Source organism: Apis cerana, linkage group LG8 (assembly GCF_029169275.1).
Source record: "Apis cerana isolate GH-2021 linkage group LG8, AcerK_1.0, whole genome shotgun sequence".
NCBI lineage: Eukaryota > Metazoa > Arthropoda > Insecta > Hymenoptera > Apidae > Apis > Apis cerana.
Window position 1 is genome coordinate 3,968,705 of NC_083859.1, and position 18,597 is coordinate 3,987,301.

The 18,597-nt window shown below is 35.7% G+C and overlaps 2 protein-coding genes across 13 annotated transcripts in view; one reads left to right on the plus strand and one right to left on the minus strand.

Moving 5' to 3' along the window:
• Window positions 1-9: 9 nt before the first annotated feature.
• The window catches only part of LOC107995285 (neutral ceramidase), a 99,422-nt gene continuing 80,834 nt past the window's right edge, over window positions 10-18,597 (minus strand). For all 10 annotated transcript variants that reach the window (XM_062078171.1, XM_028665509.2, XM_017052678.3 and 7 more), the window contains exons 8-15: window positions 4,326-4,448; window positions 3,694-3,888; window positions 2,478-2,708; window positions 2,195-2,290; window positions 1,919-2,089; window positions 1,362-1,477; window positions 823-991; window positions 10-358 (exon numbers count right to left, since the gene is read on the minus strand). In XM_062078171.1, the coding sequence (XP_061934155.1) occupies window positions 311-358; window positions 823-991; window positions 1,362-1,477; window positions 1,919-2,089; window positions 2,195-2,290; window positions 2,478-2,708; window positions 3,694-3,888; window positions 4,326-4,448 (1,149 nt within the window). In that variant the 3' untranslated portion in view covers window positions 10-310. The remainder of the gene's footprint in view (window positions 359-822; window positions 992-1,361; window positions 1,478-1,918; window positions 2,090-2,194; window positions 2,291-2,477; window positions 2,709-3,693; window positions 3,889-4,325; window positions 4,449-18,597) is intronic.
• Window positions 6,357-17,486, plus strand: LOC107995288 (cuticle protein 19-like). 3 transcript variants are annotated; one of them, XM_062078179.1, is made up of 4 exons: window positions 6,357-6,533; window positions 6,621-6,809; window positions 14,766-15,035; window positions 15,993-17,486. In XM_062078179.1, the coding sequence occupies exons 2-4, from the start codon at window positions 6,801-6,803 to the stop codon at window positions 16,281-16,283; spliced, it is 570 nt and encodes a 189-aa protein (XP_061934163.1). In that variant the 5' UTR covers window positions 6,357-6,533; window positions 6,621-6,800; the 3' UTR covers window positions 16,284-17,486. The 3 variants fall into 3 exon arrangements, with proteins under 3 accessions (XP_061934163.1, XP_061934162.1, XP_016908177.1); XM_062078178.1 differs by having other exon boundaries at window positions 6,357-6,809; XM_017052688.3 differs by lacking the exons at window positions 6,357-6,533; window positions 6,621-6,809 and adding an exon at window positions 7,404-12,957.

Consider the following 18,597-nt stretch of genomic DNA (forward strand, 5'->3'; position numbering starts at 1 on the left):
ACACGTATATTTGAATAAATTATCCTTTTATTCGCGTTATCACGATGGACAATTGACTTAGATAATAACGCATGATTATTCGTTCATTCAATCTTAATTAAACTTAATTAAAATCCTATCGATACATGTAGCTATATATTAAGGAGATCACACGTCAATATGTTATTATAATACAACACTGTACAAGATGAGGAAAGTGTACGAGATACTTTCGTGCTATGGCTATTATTACTGAATTATTGGCTGGATTCAGTCGTGAATTAAGCGTAAGCATTACATTCGACAAAGATAAAAGGTGGCCATTATTTAGTTATTCATAATAATGCCGCTTACAACAGCTCGACTCGGTGCTTAGAACCTGAAATGAAATTCATAAATTTCGAAACGTTAGATAGAATCGTTGGAATTGTTAAAAATCTGGAAAATATAGATGGAAATGTTATTTTTATATTTCATTGTAATGCTCGTTTTCAAGGATATCGTTTTATCTTGAAAAAAAAAAAAATGAAACGAAACTTAAACTTGAGATAAAAGTTGAATTTAAAGTTTAGCCTTAATTCACTTTATCATATCAAATTTTATATCAACTCTTTAAATCCATTATTGCGAATCCTCGAAAAAGAAATTAATTTAATTTAAAATTTATGCTTTTGATTAAGAAATGAACAAACTTCAAGTTTAAAAGGAAAAAAAAAGAATCTGAAAATAAAAAGTATTAAAATATCCTGGAACAAACGGTTTCGTATTCAAGTCAAAACACGTTTGCCAAAACAATTGGAAAAAGGAGGAGCAGATTTCCAATATCAACTGTTTTCAATTTACCTGAAAATGGTTGGACACACCGTAGTAAGGGAAGATGCCACCAAGGATGTAACGATAGTAACCGTTGTGCCTAATACGATATTCACCAGCTTTGATATCCTCCGGGACCTGCCACGTAATGGTTACTTGACTCGAGCCGAGAACCATCGACATCCTTTGCCACTCGAACCTATATCGACATGAACCAAACGGAGGGAAAATATCGTTATTATTTGTCTGTCTGATGGTTGACCTGATATTGTTAGCCGATCGATACCCTTATTCCCCCCCTTTCCGTTTCTTTTCGCGATAGAAAATTTTTTGACATCTCGCTTATTTTATCGTTGCTCTCTGTTTATATTATAAATATTGTAAATATACACGATATGATAATTTTAAATTTTATTCAGAGAAATTGGAATTTTTTTTTTTTAAAGGTATCGAGTCGAGGAATTAAAGTTATGATGTATAAGAATTTTATTCTATTTATCTTTGTGTCGTTCTGCAATAAAAATTTCATTTATAAATTTTTAAATTCGTCGAATTTGAAACGTGCGTACTTTGTCTCCCAATTGGCATCAGTGGCGACTGGCAACCACACCTCATCGACGCCCAACCTCTCAATCGTCAGAAACGAGCTTTCGGTCATCAGATTGTTGCGTGGGTGACCAGAAACCTGTTGAAGACAAGATCCAATTTACGAAAATATAAAATTCTTTTTTCCCATTTTTGAAATAATAAAGATTGAAAGATTTATCTGATCAATCTTTAATTTGACGAAATAGAGAGTTCGAAAGAAATTTCATTCGGGAAATTAAAGTTTATTAGAGCTGAATTCGTGGTTATTCGTGTTAAATCATGTTGTATTTCCGCCAGATTTGCGTTTATTAGGAGCGAAACACATTCCAGTTAAATGGATCGCGAACGACTGACGACATCATTTTGAAAATGGTATTCGCACACTTTGTTCAAATTTCGTTACAGAATTTAACGCAACGTTAATGTAATAAATGTCTGAGTAGCCATCATGATTCGTTACATCTAACTGGGTCACGGTCATCCTCTTCTGCCAACAATTAATTTTTCGAAATACTCATTAATTGATTAAAATACTCACAAATACCGCAGTGACGATATCGCCCGGCCTGGCCAATTTTTGAGGTTGTTTGATGCAGTCCCCGAAATTCTTTCCCCATATTGGAGTGTCGTAGAGAACAGGTGTTACGAAAGAAACGAGAGTCTTCTTTCTCAGATCCACAGGCGTTGGACCACTCTCTACGTCCTTTTTCTGATCGAACGTATTGTTATTACCTTTATCTTTTATCTTTTTTTCACAATCGACTTTATTTTTTCGCAATAATAAAAAAGGAGAAACTTTCTTTCGTATACTCACGAGAATGGCAGCTGTTACCAGTTCTTGGTATTGTTTCAAGTAAATGGTCAGTGTGTGGGGGCCGAATATCGTTGATGCACCTTCGTATCTTTGGATCTGGAAAATTTCGAGAGACGAAACACGTTATAATCACTTTACACCACTCTCCTTTATATAAATTCTTTATATAAAACGTAGCTCTTTTTTTTTCGAAGCAATAATTCAAACAGATTTTAGTAATATCGGTGCAACAAAGAAGATGAAAGATCGTTCTAAACGATCTAAGGATGATCTACGATATTACTTGGTATTCCTCCGGTGTAGTGACGTAATCGCTGTAAGTATTGCAGAGGCCTGCGACTATAACGGAGGTTTCGTCGTCGGACGCATCGTTCATGACCGTTTTGATAGCCTCTCGCAATCTTCTTCCGGACATTGTTGTGAATTCTCCCGGCACACCGGCGATGACAACGTTCCCGATCAGCGCCACCTGCGTAGCCACGATTTTCGGCTGCCACTCGTATGGAAGGCTCATCTGTCCAAAAGTGGAAAAATCGATGGGGGATAATTGTGGATTTAGAACAAGGAGGAAAGATTGAACATATAGAAATAGAAACGTATAATAGAATTTGATGGGAAACATTTGATCAACTTTAAGAATGTATGATAAATTGTATTGGAGAGTTAGATCAATTTAAACATCTTCCAACAAGTATTTTATTATTCATGGAAGGCTCATCAAAAGTGGAAAAATCGATGGGGGATAATTGTGGATTTAGAACAAGGAGGAAAGATTAGAAGAGGGATTGAACATATAGAAATAGAATTTGATGGGAAACATTTGATCAACTTTAAGAATGTATGATAAATTGTATTTAAAAAAGTGTCTAATTGGAAAGTATTAAATGATTAATTACTTAATTTAATTATGAGAAGATAAATCATGAAAAAAAAAGATATAATTTAAACATCTTCCAACAAGTATTTTATTATTCATGGAAGGCTCATCAAAAGTGGAAATATCGATGGGGGATAATTGTGAATTTAGAACAAGGAGGAAAGATTAGAAGAGGGATTGAACATATAGAAATAGAATTTGATGGGAAACATTTGATCAACTTTAAGAATGTATGATAAATTGTATTTAAAAAAGTGTCTAATTGGAAAGTATTAAATGATTAATTACTTAATTTAATTATGAGAAGATAAATCATGAAAAAAAAAGATATAATTTAAACATCTTCCAACAAGTATTTTATTATTCATGGAAGGGTCATCAAAAGTGGAAATATCGATGGGGGATAATTGTGAATTTAGAACAAGGAGGAAAGATTGAACATATAGAAATAGAAACGTATAATAGAATTTGATGGAAAACATTTGATCAACTTTAAAAATGTATGATAAATTGTATTTAATGCAGTGTCTGTTAATAGTTGGGATAAATCATGAAAAAAGGTATAATTTAAACATGTTCCAACAGGTATTTCATTATTCACGATTAATATGGATGAACTTACGTGTCCAGTGGCGAGTAGAATCGGTTTGGCCCCATGACACTTGATATCCTCGTTCGTGGGAGTTGCTAATAAGTTTCTAACCACGTTCCACATAGGATTCGCACTGGTTGTTCCTTGTCGAAACGAGAACGAACCCGGCCCGTCGATCGTTCCAGCCGCGAAACTGTATCCCATAGCTGGTTCACACCCACGTACCTATCCCCATAATTCGTGAATATTTCATAAATATGTGAAATTTTCCTTCCAAGAAATCTCTTTTTGCGTTTTACGAATAAAAGCATGAAAGATTCAACGCTCTGCTATATTTATATTTAAAATTCAATCGTATTTGGCCGTGAAAAATTGACGATTCCATTTAAAAACCCGTTATCCATTATTATAATCGACATAATTTATACACTTTGTATCTTTATACCACTTCGATGACTTTCACAAATATATATATATATAATACAAAAATTGAGAGAAAAAAAAAAGAACCAGAATTTCAATGGCCAATAAATCAATCAAATCCCATGGTTCTTATCTAAAAATGCTAAACTAAACAATTACCATTAACAACAATTAAATATCATTAAAAAGTTGCGAGAGTTAGATCAATCATTCGCAGAAAAATGTGTCAAAAATCTCACCGTCTCGGTTCTCTGCGTGGTCTCGTTGTAATATTCGGCCGTCTGTTCCACCATGTTCACGTAGCGGTGCACCACGCGGAGGGGCCCGATCACTTCCTTGACGTCCCCATATTGCCACAAACGCTGCAATCACCAAGGGAACGGATCGCATAGAGTCGCGATACGGTCAAACATTGTACGCAATGCGTACACGGTAAACACGCATGAAACGCATCCGCCTCGCTGCCTACCAACCTCCTCCCCTCCTCCTCTGCTTTCTGCTTTTATCATGCTAATATCTTCGCTTGACCGCGTCACGGTTAAAGAGCATGCGAATGCGCATATATTAATTTATTCTTCCACTTCCCCCTCCTTATTGTTTCTTTCTTTCTTTCTTTCTTTCTTTTTTCGAAAATGAAAATGTTAATTGCGTCGAATCGAAAGCGGAACGGAAAGTTTTAAATTTCTCTCGATATTCCAACGAATTAAAGGATTCTGAATGAAATTAAATAAGTAGCTAGTTGCTACTTTCGATATGATACAGAAGTAGTTTCAGATTCGAGCGAATGCGGGGGAGAATGTTTCGTAATTTTCCTCTTATCTTTCGTTCCCTTGAAAATCACTTTCCTTCTCTTCCATCCCCTATCTCTATTCTTTCTCTCCATTCATGCGCCGTTCGATATCTCATCTTCGTGCACACGCAACCTCACCTTTCCGCCACTTTCCCTTGGTCAGGGAACGTGATACTACACCTGGATATATATATATTCGTACAATGTTGAACAAGCGGTCAAGAACCAAGTATGGACCAAGGTAATTTATTAATAACGGACTGTTAACCCAGGAGAATGATTAACGATTCGGAAGGGTATTATTATTATTATGTTGTTAATGAAAAGTTGGCTGCCCGTGGTTTTGGCTTACGATATGCAATTAATTTTTGCTTGCATTTGATGAAAAAATTTCTCCTGTCTTCCCTCCTATATTTATACTTTATTAATGAATAATATGGTAAAATATAGTTGATATAGATTATTGGGAATTGAAGAATGGATGAGTTTAATTGCAAGCAAAATTTTGAATGGAATTTGTGATAATTTAGAATTAATTGATTCAGGATTAATAGGTGAATTTGGTTATAAAATGGAATAGATTCAATAATGGCGTCCCTTTGAGCATGAACTCGATATACAGAGGATTGATTTGATTTGATCGATCACTGATTTTACAATGATCGTTTTATCATCTTGTGCAAACAGGCTTGATTAAATTCAACGATAAATCCTGTTTCCTTTCTCAAGTTTTTTTATTAGCTGCTATTTGTAGAAATAGAATGATCATTCTCTCTTGAATTTCATCTCACATTTTTCTATTTCGTTCAATTTTCTTCAAAATTTTATTTAACGATTCTTCTATCCAATGAAATTTCAACAAAAATCTGGAGATCCAATTTATCAACACGAGATAACATAGGGGAAATTTTCCAAATACAAATTTCTCATTAAAGTGATCAATTAATGAATAATTAAATTGCACGTAATTTTTATTTCATCCCGATTGAAGATTACTTTCAACGAAATCGAAACGAATTTATCGTATGTTGATTGTTTCAAGGAATTTTTCATATATGCGTGTAAACACAGTGGATGCATTCCTAATGAAGTGGGAGCAGAAGAATCGTCACGTTCACACGCGTTACAATTACATTATTACCTTCCTACGATCGACATTGAACCACATTTACCGTGTTTTTCTTCCGTTCGTAGTTATTGTTTCTTGCAAGAAGAAGAACAAGAACGAAAAGAAGCGTCCTCTCCCTCTTTCTATAGACGGACATAGTACAGTCTCGATCAATATTATCGATATAATTTGAATTAATTTAACGCTAGGCGTTATATCTTTAAATCGTTCGGTCGTAAAATCCGAAAATTCGATTCCCACTTGGAGGGCGCGTGTGTGCGAAAAGATAAAACGGTGATTCACGTGAGCTCGTGGAAAGGAAGAAAAAAAGAAGGAGGAGCGTCCTTGCGAGCGTGGAGCGTGAATCGTGCGCGATTCGTAAAGTGGAAGGGTGTGGCGTTTTCTGGGAAGGATCACACAGGATCACCACGCGATCTGACCTCGTTGGATCCCCAGTTTCCCACTCGAATTTCGTCGAGTCTCCTCGCCTCTTGTGCGAAACTCGAAACTCGTTGCACAGTCGAATGCTATGTCGTGCCACGATTTATAGTGAGTACTTTTTGGAATTCGAATTGTAATGGATAAAAGGTTGTAGATAAGTAATATATATTTTCGTTTTTCTATCTTTCCATTTAGGAATTGTAAGAGATTATAAGGTGAATTTGGAGAAATTATTTTAAGACGGTGTTTTTGAGCAAATTTTTCATAGATGGCAGCATTGTGTCTCTCATCAACTCCAATTTCAACGCCTTCGCAATCCTCTGGCGCCTTCACCGCCAAATTAATGGCGGAGAAGAATAATGGAGTCGATAGGAAATGGAACTGGTACGCTATCCACGCTATACACTATTCTTGTTAAATGCGTCAAATATTCTTTTCAGCAATAATAAACTTCAAACTTTCTTTCTTTTTCTTTCTCTCTCTCTCCTTAAAATCTTGAAAAGTTAAATCGAATTCTTCGAAATTCCAGGAAAAACGATCCCTCCTCTTCGAAACGAAAAATTTAAAACGCATGTAACGTAATAATTTCAATCAAAATACATGCATAATCTCTTTGAACCTGGTTCGATTCGACACCCTCACGAAGCACGACGTTAACTTATTCCATTCCGTTGTGCAAGCACAACTCGTTCGATTCGGGCGTTGTCGAGCCACGATGGGACCGCGAAAGGAGAGGCAGAGAGGAGGGGAAAAAAATGGAACGAACAGTGAGCCGGTATATGGTGGTCCATGTGTTTACACGTTCCTGTTCCCACGTTTGTTGAGACAAGACTTTGCAATCGTCCGCTATCTCCCCTCATTATACCCGGTTATCTCGAATCTCTAGAAACACGATTCTGCTTCCGCGGATGAAAATTCGCGAGGGGGTTCAGCAGGATTTTCCATCCTGCTGCTTGATAGTGAGCGAATTTTATTAATTCATTCCAAATATGCTGTTATAAGTATCGAGTTAACCAGATTGATGATTATTTTTTTCCCAAGTTAAGACGTAACAAAATATTCAAATTAGATTAATAGTAATTTCGAAAAATGTTCCATCCGCATGTTATATAGAATTGAAGATACGAATCTGAACGGATGATTGTTTTGTGAGTCATTGACTGAAATTTCTTCATCCGCCTTAATCGCGAATCACGACAAGGAATAATATCCTATTGTTAAGACGATATTGCACGATAAGTACGAAAAGAGAAGGAAAAAGAAGGGGGGGAGAAGAGAAAAAAGGAAAGCGACATTCACGAGCGTAAAATTCGTCGATTTCCTTTCTTAAAATTATCATATCTTCAAATTTATGAATCGTCCGGAAGTTGCGAGAAGCTCATAGCTTGCTTATAAAATTATAAAGACGGTAAATTTTAGGCGTTGCAAAATGGAGTTATCGAGCCACCTGTTTCCAGATCCAATCTTCCAGTCTTTTATTTGCATAACTCTACGCCCCTCTTTCGCCATCCGCCCGCGTAACCTTTCAATTACCTCTTAATTAGGTGTGAACTGTGCGTAACCGTTTTGAAATTTTTTTTTCGAAAGATGGTGCAGAAATATCGAAACTTCTCGCTTCAAAAATTCCAAAAAAAGGATGATTCTTCCTTAATTCTTGATTCTCCAACGAGTGTTGAAAAGAAAAAAAGAGAGAGAGAGAAAAGGCAGCTTCCTCCTAAGTTACGACACGGTTATTCAACCGAACAAGTTTCACTCTCGTTCGCCCCGGAACACGCGGCATGAAATCGAAACGTGGCCGTGTTAACCATTCCAATGTTCCGTTCCATCGTTCTACTGTTCCAGAATGACAAAACGCATCCGATGCTCGTCGAACAAACTTCTCTTTCCTCCTCTTTATCGTTTATCACCGTATTTCGCAAAATGAAGATCGTATTTGAATGGATATTTAAATATCTTTTTATCTTGTGCAAGCTTCTTCTTCGATTTCACTTTTATCATTTAATATCTTATTCTTCTTCCAAAATATGTTTAACGGATTTCCAATTTATTTATTGAACGCATCTGTGGTGCAGTTGGAGCAGAATTGTTTTCCATGATGAAAAATCAAACTATCAAGGTGTAATAAATTTAAGAAACGAATCTTTCATCCGTATGATCTATACTTGATTTTCAAAATATAAGCATAATTTTATGAGTTTTGATCGAATTTCATCTTAATCGATCGATTTATCTGAATTTTTTTAATTCGAAAAATGAACGAAAGATGGAAGGAGTTTGTGACAGCGATTCAATTTCATTGCGGGTTTCGATAAGTAGCAAGGCTTAGCTTCTGGTAAATGGATGAATCGGGGTGTGCCAAGGATACTCCAAGACATTTTCTTCCCAACGATTCGTTCTCACACGATTGTATTGAAATGCCGTTCGTAAACAATGAGTTGCGTAATCGCGGCTGTATCCAATTGACGGAACAGCGACAGGAGGAGAGCAAAGAAGAGGAAGCAATGAAGGAGAACCTTTGGCTCGCAAAGACAAATATGCGATCCATAATAGATAAGATAAAGTATTAATATACGATGACTACTCCTCTTTATCTTAATTATTCGTTGCAACGAAAATTTTCATCGTTAAGAATTGAGAAAAACGAGAATTTTCTTTTAATTGGTAATAAATTTTTTTGTGAAAAGTGATACTCGTGCAATGAAGTTTAAAAGATTATACATATTTGTATAATTAAGTATTTAGAAATAGTACTTATTTTAACGATTCGACAGAAAATGTTGAGACTCGAAACGCTTTCCTTTTCTTTTTTTTCGATGTATAATATTCTGAAAGAAGAAGAGATATTTGATAAAATAGTTAACATTTATTGAGATTATTTGCATATCCAATGCTTTGCTATTTATTTATAAAAAAAACAAAACCCTCAATGACCGATAATACGTTATCAGAAGGTAAGAAATGATAAGAGTCAAGTCTCACCTATCAGTGAATATCAGAAAGAAAAAAGAAACAGGAAGAAAAGTTTTTTATAGGAAGCGTGGATATCGTCCCAGAAATCGTTGCAAAGCCGGAAATTGGCCGCGAAAAGCGGTTACGATCGAGTCGTGGGAGCGCACGATCTTTTTCCTGCCATACGTTTCGAATTCGCCCGCCATACATTAAATACGTTGTTGTTTAAATTAAACAGCGTGGCGGGGCATTAGCTGCCGCATCGGAATTACGGTCACGAGCCAACCTTTCACGGTTTCACGGCTGTTAGAATCGTAACAGACATGGCGGGACGGGTTCTGGGCCTCTTCCAGCTTCGAGACGGGACGATCGAGAGACTCCCCTTTTGAATCGGAAGAAAGGAAACACATGTAACATGCTTTCACTTCTCTTCGACTGCTGCACGTTGCGTGACAAATAATAGAACAACTTTTGCTTTGACGATATTGAACGGGGAATTTTAATGCCATTCGTGATGAATATCTTCCCTCGGATCGATACGTTTTAGATTTGAATTTGAATTTACCGCGCTTACCGTGGAAATCTAACCTCATATTCGATAGATTATTTATTCGAAGAAGATAATGTAAAATTTAATCGCAAGTTGATTCTTTTATTAAAAAAATTGTTGAAATCGATCCTGTGAATAATTATGAAATTTCATCTTTTAATTGAGATTATACGAACGTGTCTTTCCACTCAGACGGATTTAATTGAATACTGGACGGTTTGTCTTCTAGAATACAATTAACACAATAACGTAATATATTCGAAATGTAAAATTGAAAGTTTAGTGAATAAAAAAAAAGGAAAGGAACAACTTGAATTTATTCAACCCAAAAGAAGAAGAAAAAATTTGAACGATCCGACTATTTTATTTTAATTGCGTTTTAATTACTTTTTTTTTAAATGCCAAAAATTATTATACGACACCTCCTGTTTATTTAATTATTTAATTATCGAATAATGGATTTTCGAAAGTTTGGATCCCATTTTTAAAACAAAGATTAGAGAATCGTGCGTTGAATGGACATCCTTCCAAGAGTGAAGAAACGCGTGTTTGTCGCGGAGTTTATGATTACAAAAGGCGTTAAAAGAATACCTTTTCGGATTCATCGTTCATAGAATGGCACTCAGTAACACGTACTCCACTTTAATGACCCTTTCACGCGGCCCGACCATGGACATTATCTACTTTAACTGGCTCTGTATAACGTTCTTCCCATTCCATTTTAGCGAAGAAAAAAGAAAGAGAAATCGAATCTTTGAAGAATTATGAATCTAATGGATCTCGAACGTTTGGCAACCGAGATTCTGTTATCTAATAAATAAAAATGTGAGCGTATTTTCATCGAATCCGTTGACTCTATATATATATTTTTTTCCTTTTCTCTTCTTTTCAAATATACAGTTGTGAAAAAACTAGAACTTTATGTAAGCGTGGTTTGTTTAGAAATTCGAATAAATTGTGTAAGAAACATATCCACTTATTTTTTATTATTATTATTGTTCCTTTTTTTGGAGGTGGAATATCGTTCTTTTGTCAGGAGAGAGTATAATTTAAAATGTGATTCAGAGAGTTACAGAATTTCGAAATCAATTTCGAAGCTTGAAAATGCAAAGTTTAAAAGATTTGAGATTCTAACGTAATTAAAATTCGACACTTTCGTTCATTTTAAATTGTGAAAGTACAAAAGTAAAAAATTTAAAATCACGTTTGAAAATATTCCGCTCAAGAATTTAAATTAAAAATTGAAATTCCGGATTTAATGATTAAAAAGAAAAAAAATTAAAATTCCAAATTTTTCTACGGAAATTTACATTCGTTAAAATTGTTTCATAATTCGGTCAGAGGTCTCCAGTCATCATATCCTCTCATTGTCGTAGGCTCCTTCTTTTTTCTTTCTTTCTTTCTTTTTTCGAATTATCCATGATTCATCCCAATCATTTGAACGCGAGGGTGGAATCTTTACGCCAATTTCACGAGAAGGATGCAAAGAACCTTGATCAATTTTATCAAATATTTTTAATATAATATATATCCACAATACAAAGTTAATTTAATTTCTCATATCTACTTTTTTATATAGATAATTTATACTTCTCTTTCTTTTTTTAATCCCAAGCATGAAGTACTAAAAAAAATTATAGTAATATCATCTCTAACAGACGTTTAAAAATTTGATGAATCTTTCTTTTACGGAAAATTGATAACGAAATCGGGTTACTCTTCGAGCAACGTTACGAAAAATCGCGTTTGGATGCCATTATTCGACGAATATATTACAGAAAAACTTTTCTTTAACTTTTCTTCATATATTCATCGAACGAGAATACTGTGCTCGTAAAAAAAAAAGGACAGGAAGAAATTTCTCTTTTTTCTCGATAGCTGGAAACGTGGATGCTTTTCCCCGCATCCTTCGCTCTTGACCGACATTTTCGATGGCAATAAACGAGCGAAATCGTCGCTTTGCATAACGTCCACGCACGATTTCCGCGATTACGGAGCCGTGCCGCTTAATGGGCACGGAGGGAACAGTGCTATTCGTTCGTGTAGACAAACGAGCTCTGTCTCTGGACACGCGTCTGTGTTGCATCACTTGCGACCTAGCCAAGGACCGCTCCTTCCCCGCCAAGAATACAATATTCGTTTAGATCGTACACGATCGCGTCCAAGAGAATTTTTAAAATTCTTGATCCCTCTATTGGCGAAAGATCCTCCATGATTTCCACGAGATTTCCATTTCGTCGAGCTGAGCAAATCGAAGAAGAAAAGAAAAGATTTGCAATTGCATGAGTAAAGACACGGTATAAAGGGTGATTAGCGAACGGTGAATTATTTAGAATGTTTTGCGATCCCATGGCACAATATACCCACTTATTCCCCATTATCTGGGAGCTACACCAGCGAGCTTTGTTCCGCTTAAATATATTACGACACTTTCTAACGCAACGTAGTTGAAGGGACGCCACGCCTCGCTCTTTCAACGCGCTCGTTTCCTTGCCAAATTAATCTCTTCTTCCTTCACCATTTAAAAATAGAATCCATACCCTCGAATAATCCTCAACCCGCTCAGAAATTTATTTATTCAAACGATATCCTTAATCCTTTCAGAAATCGTCTCTTTTCGAGAAAATCCAAGAAAAACCTGGTTAAACAGCGACGAGAGATGTATCACGTACGAGGCACGCAGTCAAAAAATCCACCGAGTTGGATATCCCCCCATTCGCGAGGTCCTCGCGGCCGACCGGAAGCGAGAGAGAGAGAGACGAACAGAGCTCTCCTCGTCCTTTCGCCGGCACGCGTTCCTCTCTTCACCTTCGATGGGGAGGACGAGCGTTTTCCGTGCAGGTGGGGGCGGCGTGTGGGGAGGGAGTAGGGGGAGGACGAGGGCTTTTGCCCGGAACGACGACTCGATGAGACGGGTGGGAGATAGATATAAGGGCATCGTCTTGGAATAACGGATATCAGTGAGTATCGCGCTGAGTTTTCGCATACGACACACACGGGAGAATACGTAGACCGACTTGCAACATGTCGAAGGTACGAACGAACCGGAAATCGAGTGCGCGGGCGCATTATCTTCTATCGGAATATTTTTCTCAGATAAACAGGCAGTGCGAGTTTCTTTTTCTTTTGTATCTTGGTAAAATTTTATGCAATAGTTTTGTTCGATACAGATTATGAGAGAGAAATAAATAATAGATTTGGTCGAGTAAGTAAGTGGAAGAGGTTCGTTCGATGGGATGAGGAGGTTGAGGGATAGGGTTGTTGCAGGTAATGGCTCGTCGATGATTCGTATCATTTTAAAATTCAAAATTCGTTTATCAGATTTTTAAAATTGTGTCGTTCACTGATACAATTCTTCCTCCATTCGTAAGAATTCAAATTTTTAAAAATTCTCGATCTTCTTTCGAGGAAAATTTAGAAAAATTGTGGCTAGTAGAAAGATACGAATTTCAAAATTACACTCAGGGCAAAGCGTTTCCATGGAACGATGACCCCGAGAACGATCTATCGACCGCGGTATCAAGAGCCATCAACTTCTTTCCTTTGCCGTGGACAGACGATACGTTCGTTTTTGCGGTCTGTGATCCACGCGGAAGTAAAAACGTTCCCACTTCCGCGGATTCGTATTAATTTACGGAGCAAGGTCGGCGCCGCGAAAGTGAAAAAGGACACTTTTCTTGGGGAGAGAAGAGCCCGTGAAGCGGCACGAAAGATGAAACACGAGACACTTTCACGCGATGACTTTCCAAGTTTACCAAGTACGACCAACTTACTGCCCATCGAAAAATCCTTCCACGACCGCCCACTTTTGATGTTGCATTTTTTTGTTTCGACGCGGATCAATCGAGTGAGGACAAAATAGAATTGTGTTTTTGAATTGTTGCACAATAAGACTTTAATCTAATAATTCTAAATCGTTGAAATGTTCGAGTTTGACTCAATTTATCTCTCAATTTGTTCATTTATCATCAAAGTGATCTCTCTCTTCGATCGATTGATTTTCTAATTTTGGAATTTCTTTTTTCGATTTACACGTAAAGTTTTTTAGAGTCGTGATTTTTTTAAGAATTGGAATTTCGGTTACAATTTGGAAGAATTTCATTGATATTCTTTCTCAATCAAAAAAAAAAAGGAATGGACTTAAACTTAAATTTAGATAACTCGATAGCAAGTTTTTTATATTTAAATTTTAATAAAATTGAACAAAGTACGAGTTTCTAAAAAAGGAGATTATGTAACCAAACTTTTAATTCAATTTTCTTCTACTTTAATTAATTTATTAATACTTTAACACTATTCTGCAAGTTTTTTTTTTCCAAAAGATTAATTCAACAATTCAATAATTTATACTACGAATATTATATTATCCTAACTGACCATCCGAATCGATTCATCCGGGTCGATCGTGCAGATACTCGTGATTTCAGATCATCGAAAAATTTATTATTATTCAACCACGTAGTTCACGTGTTTTATCCTCGCAACTAAACCCGACGAGAAACGACCTAACAACGATTTAAACGCATCATCGTTTCCATAACGATCCTTATTGCAAACGCTTACATTGTTCCCCATAATCCTCCTCGTTCAACGAGCTCTCTGATACATTCACCGTTCGTGGGAAGAATTTCCAACGAATTATAAATCTGCTTTATAACGAATTATCGATCTCCAACCGACTTTCCAATTTTTCGAGTCGTTCGAAAATTTCTCAGAAGCCTTTCCGAATTTCTCAATCAACGAATTTAACAATTCTCCGATAAAGAGATTTAAAATTCGTTCATCTGGGCGAAAAGTTACGAAAAAGATCGCTAAATTAAACGATCAACGCGCAATTACAGTTTCAGAGCCTGTTATGCCACTTGTGCGCGACGATTGCAGTGAGCCACGCGGTGGTGTTAAGCGGGTATAACGGGGGGCACGGGATCTCTTACACGGATTACGAGGGCCTCGAAGGATACCCATCCCAATACGAGGGACACGCCGTGTTACCCACAGTGGCAGTTCCGGTACACGCGGTTTCCGCTTCGCCTGTTCACGTTACAGCCACTCTCGATCATGGATCTCACGGATACGATCATCACGCGGATCATCACGGTCACGATTACTACGTAAGCTATTACCATGTTATCGTCATTACTCGTATCTGTCCTTTGATTTTTCTAATTACTCATAATTATAATTTTTATCTTACTCTTCTTATTAATTTCGTTATTTTGTCCTCTGGCTTAAAACTTTCTCGATGAAAATTCGCCTCGAATTTCTTTCTATTCTTTCGCCCCCTTTTTTTGATAATTTTTATCGGAAAATTAAACAGAACGTGATACTAAATTAATTAATTATCGATCGATTCAAGCACGAATTTGTTAATCTTATCATCGATGAAGCTCGTGTGATAACGCGACAATATGTGAATAAATATTTATCGCGTAAGAAATTTTATTCCTTCTTTGTATGGAACGAGTCGGAGTTAATTAAGTATCTTTAATTGTACGTATTCTTTTCCCGATAACGCTCATGAATTATTTATTTCTCCAGAATATTCTTCCCAATTATAAAAACTTCTTCTATTTCTTCTCAAATAAAAAGAAAACTTCAAAATGAATGAACTTACATTTTCAAAAAGAAAAAGTATTAAAATAATCCTCTCTCCAACTTCCGATCCGTGATCGAATCGGAGCGAAAAACTTGTCACCCACGAGATAAGATATTAAATTATCGACGATTCGCATTTGGAATCGCGTGTCGCATCGTAAATCGCTTCACAAGGTGTGACGCTTTACGTTAATTGAAATTCTTCGCTGTGGAAAGCACGTACGCTTGGCATACGAACACCTTCCGCCATGTATCTCTCATTGCCACCGCCGTTTCCGTCATACTTTCTCGTTCGAGATCTGAGCTCCCCCGCACGGAAGATTCGTTGCGAAATTCCCATTTCTCGCGTCGAAGTGCGTACAACAATAAATATCTCTTATCTCAACTTCTATGCGCGCAACAGAAAGCATTGTAAAATGCCAGGCTAAGAATTAATCCTTCGATAAAATTGAATATCTCTGTTTCCGTTACAGGCCCATCCCAAGTACATGTTCAACTATGGCGTCCACGATCCTCACACAGGGGACGTGAAGACCCAGCACGAGGTCCGCGACGGGGACGTGGTTCACGGTTCGTACAGCGTCAACGAGCCCGACGGAAGCGTGAGAATCGTCGAGTACACGGCCGATGACCACAACGGTTTCAACGCGGTGGTTAAAAAAGTCGGCCCGGCCATTCACCCACCGAAACCCATCCCCGTGGCCAAGTACATATCCCCGGCGTATTACAATAGTTACGAGGAGTACGAGAAGCATCACTTCTAACGCTTCTTCTTGTGAATCGCGTATAAAATGGGGGGGAGAAAACAGGTGGAAACAGGGTCGGGAGGGGAAAATATTTTATTTGGACGGAGATGAACCCTTTTTTTCCTTTCGTCGCACGATATTTATAATCGAGCTTAGGATTAAATCGAATCAAACTTATTCAATCGTGGAATTTTTAAACAATTTCGAAGGGTAGCGTGGAGGAACTTAAGTTTTGAGCTTCGTTTTGAAATTTGTAAAATAGGAAGAGGAATATACGAGGGGTTAATACATCGATTCCAAGAGTCATCCACGTGTGAAATGTGTTAATTTTGAACTCGCGCAAGATCAATTTGTACGAGTATTTATACATATTGATGGAATTTTTTATAATTTTTTGTAAACATATATTCGCGATACGTTTTATTTAATTAAAGAGGTGCTTCGAAATAGAATGGTGTGCCAAGAAAGAAAAAGAAATGGAGGAATTGTCGAGATATGTGGACGAGTGTTCGTTGAAATATTCAAAATATTGTTAAAAAAATTAAAAAAAAGAAAAATTGAAATTGTCAGAAATGTCAGAGAGAAAATTAAACACGACCGTTCGACGAATCGATTGAAGACTTTATAGTTAGAAGAATTGTACTTAATTACACTTGGTTTAATGATTATTAGATGTTAGAAGAGTTTGAAACATCGAAATTTGTAATTTTCACAATTTTGTAATTATAGATTTAGAAGAAAGAAGAAAATAAAAAAATAAATAAAAATCGTTTATAATCTCTCCAATAATATTGTAATTATCAACAAATATTTAAGTTTCATAAAACTGTGCCACATCTATCGTAGGGATTGGAGTATATATCGTGTCTCGATATATAATATTAATAATGGTGAAAATTTTTCTAATTTTTGTTAAACGCGTTCGAAATTACGTATATCTTTGAATTATTATTTATGAACAAATACGAACAATCGAGGTTTTGAATTTTTAAATCGAAGACGTTAAGATTAAAAATCGTAAAAGCTTTCAAAATTAAGAAATTTTTTTTACCTTTTAATCAAAATTTCCAATCCAATGGTTAATTAAGGAATAATTTCATACCAAATAATAACCTCGTTTTCACTTTTGTTCGTGAAATAGACCTAATATGACCAATCACTACACACATGTAAATAAGGAATCAAAAAATTTATGTACTCAATAAAATCGTACCAATATTATCAAGTCTTTCTTCTTTCGATAAAAAAAAATAAAATAAAGTAAAATAAAAATACTTTTCCTCTAATTTGAGCCAAAATTTTACAACTAATTATCTTGCTAATTAAGAAAAGAGAAATAAAAAAGAACGAGAACTCGTTATTTCATCGATATATTTCAGGAATGTATTTCGAGGAAGAAAGATTACAATGGCTCGTTAACGTTAACCAAGTGTCTTAATGAAACGAATTAAGCCTCTCTTTGAGCCTTGTTTTGTGTAAATAACGACCGATTAAAACGAAAAGAAGATGGAGACTCTTGAGGATTATTCTCAGAAGAATTTCTTCCATTTTAAAATTAATTGTTTTTATTAAATTAAATACAGATTATTTATTCAAATTATTTAAAAATAAACCAAGCCCTTTAAATGTAATCTCGCGAGGAATTAACTCATTTATTTTTTACATCTGATTCGTAAATTTTATCTAAACGTCTATTTCTCGTCGATTCTTTTAAACCTTTCAGATCGTTTCTCTCTCATTGTTCTCGTGTCACGCGATTTCATTGGAAATCTCGTCGAAATATGTTTGAATGTTTTTCCCGTGAAAACTCAACGGCGAGTGAGATAAGAAGGGGCGAGACAATGACGAAGAACGTCATTTCTATGTTTACCTTGGCCATATCTCGAGAATTGTTATATTAAATCAGAAATTTGGAAGATGAAATTGAATTTAATAACGAATGAATGCTTATTCTTTAAGCAATATCGAAGAAAAGAAAGGAAAGATAATTTAATTTTAATAAACAGCTTAACTTATTTTGATTTTTTGAAGTTTCTCGGAATTTTTGATCGGGAAATAAAATTTTTTAATATCGAATTTTGGAAGCAATAAATAAGAAATTACGATATAAAATAATTAAAAGTAGAAGAATAGAAATAGAATTCAAATCAACGATATTGCTTTCCTTTGTAAAATAAAATAAATAATAAATATTCGATTAATCCGATTTTTTGATAAATCCGCGAAGATAACTGTTTTGAAATATTCATTTCTTATCTACAAATTCCATTTTTTAATATGAGCTAATCATCGATTGATTGATTAACTTATTTCTATACATAAAAAAAAAATA

Bases quoted from the DNA above. Each gene is read 5' to 3' on its own strand.
- LOC107995288 (XM_062078178.1), top strand. The intron at 15,036-15,992 runs GTAAGCTATTAC...TTTCCGTTACAG, and splicing joins ATCACGGTCACGATTACTAC to GCCCATCCCAAGTACATGTT.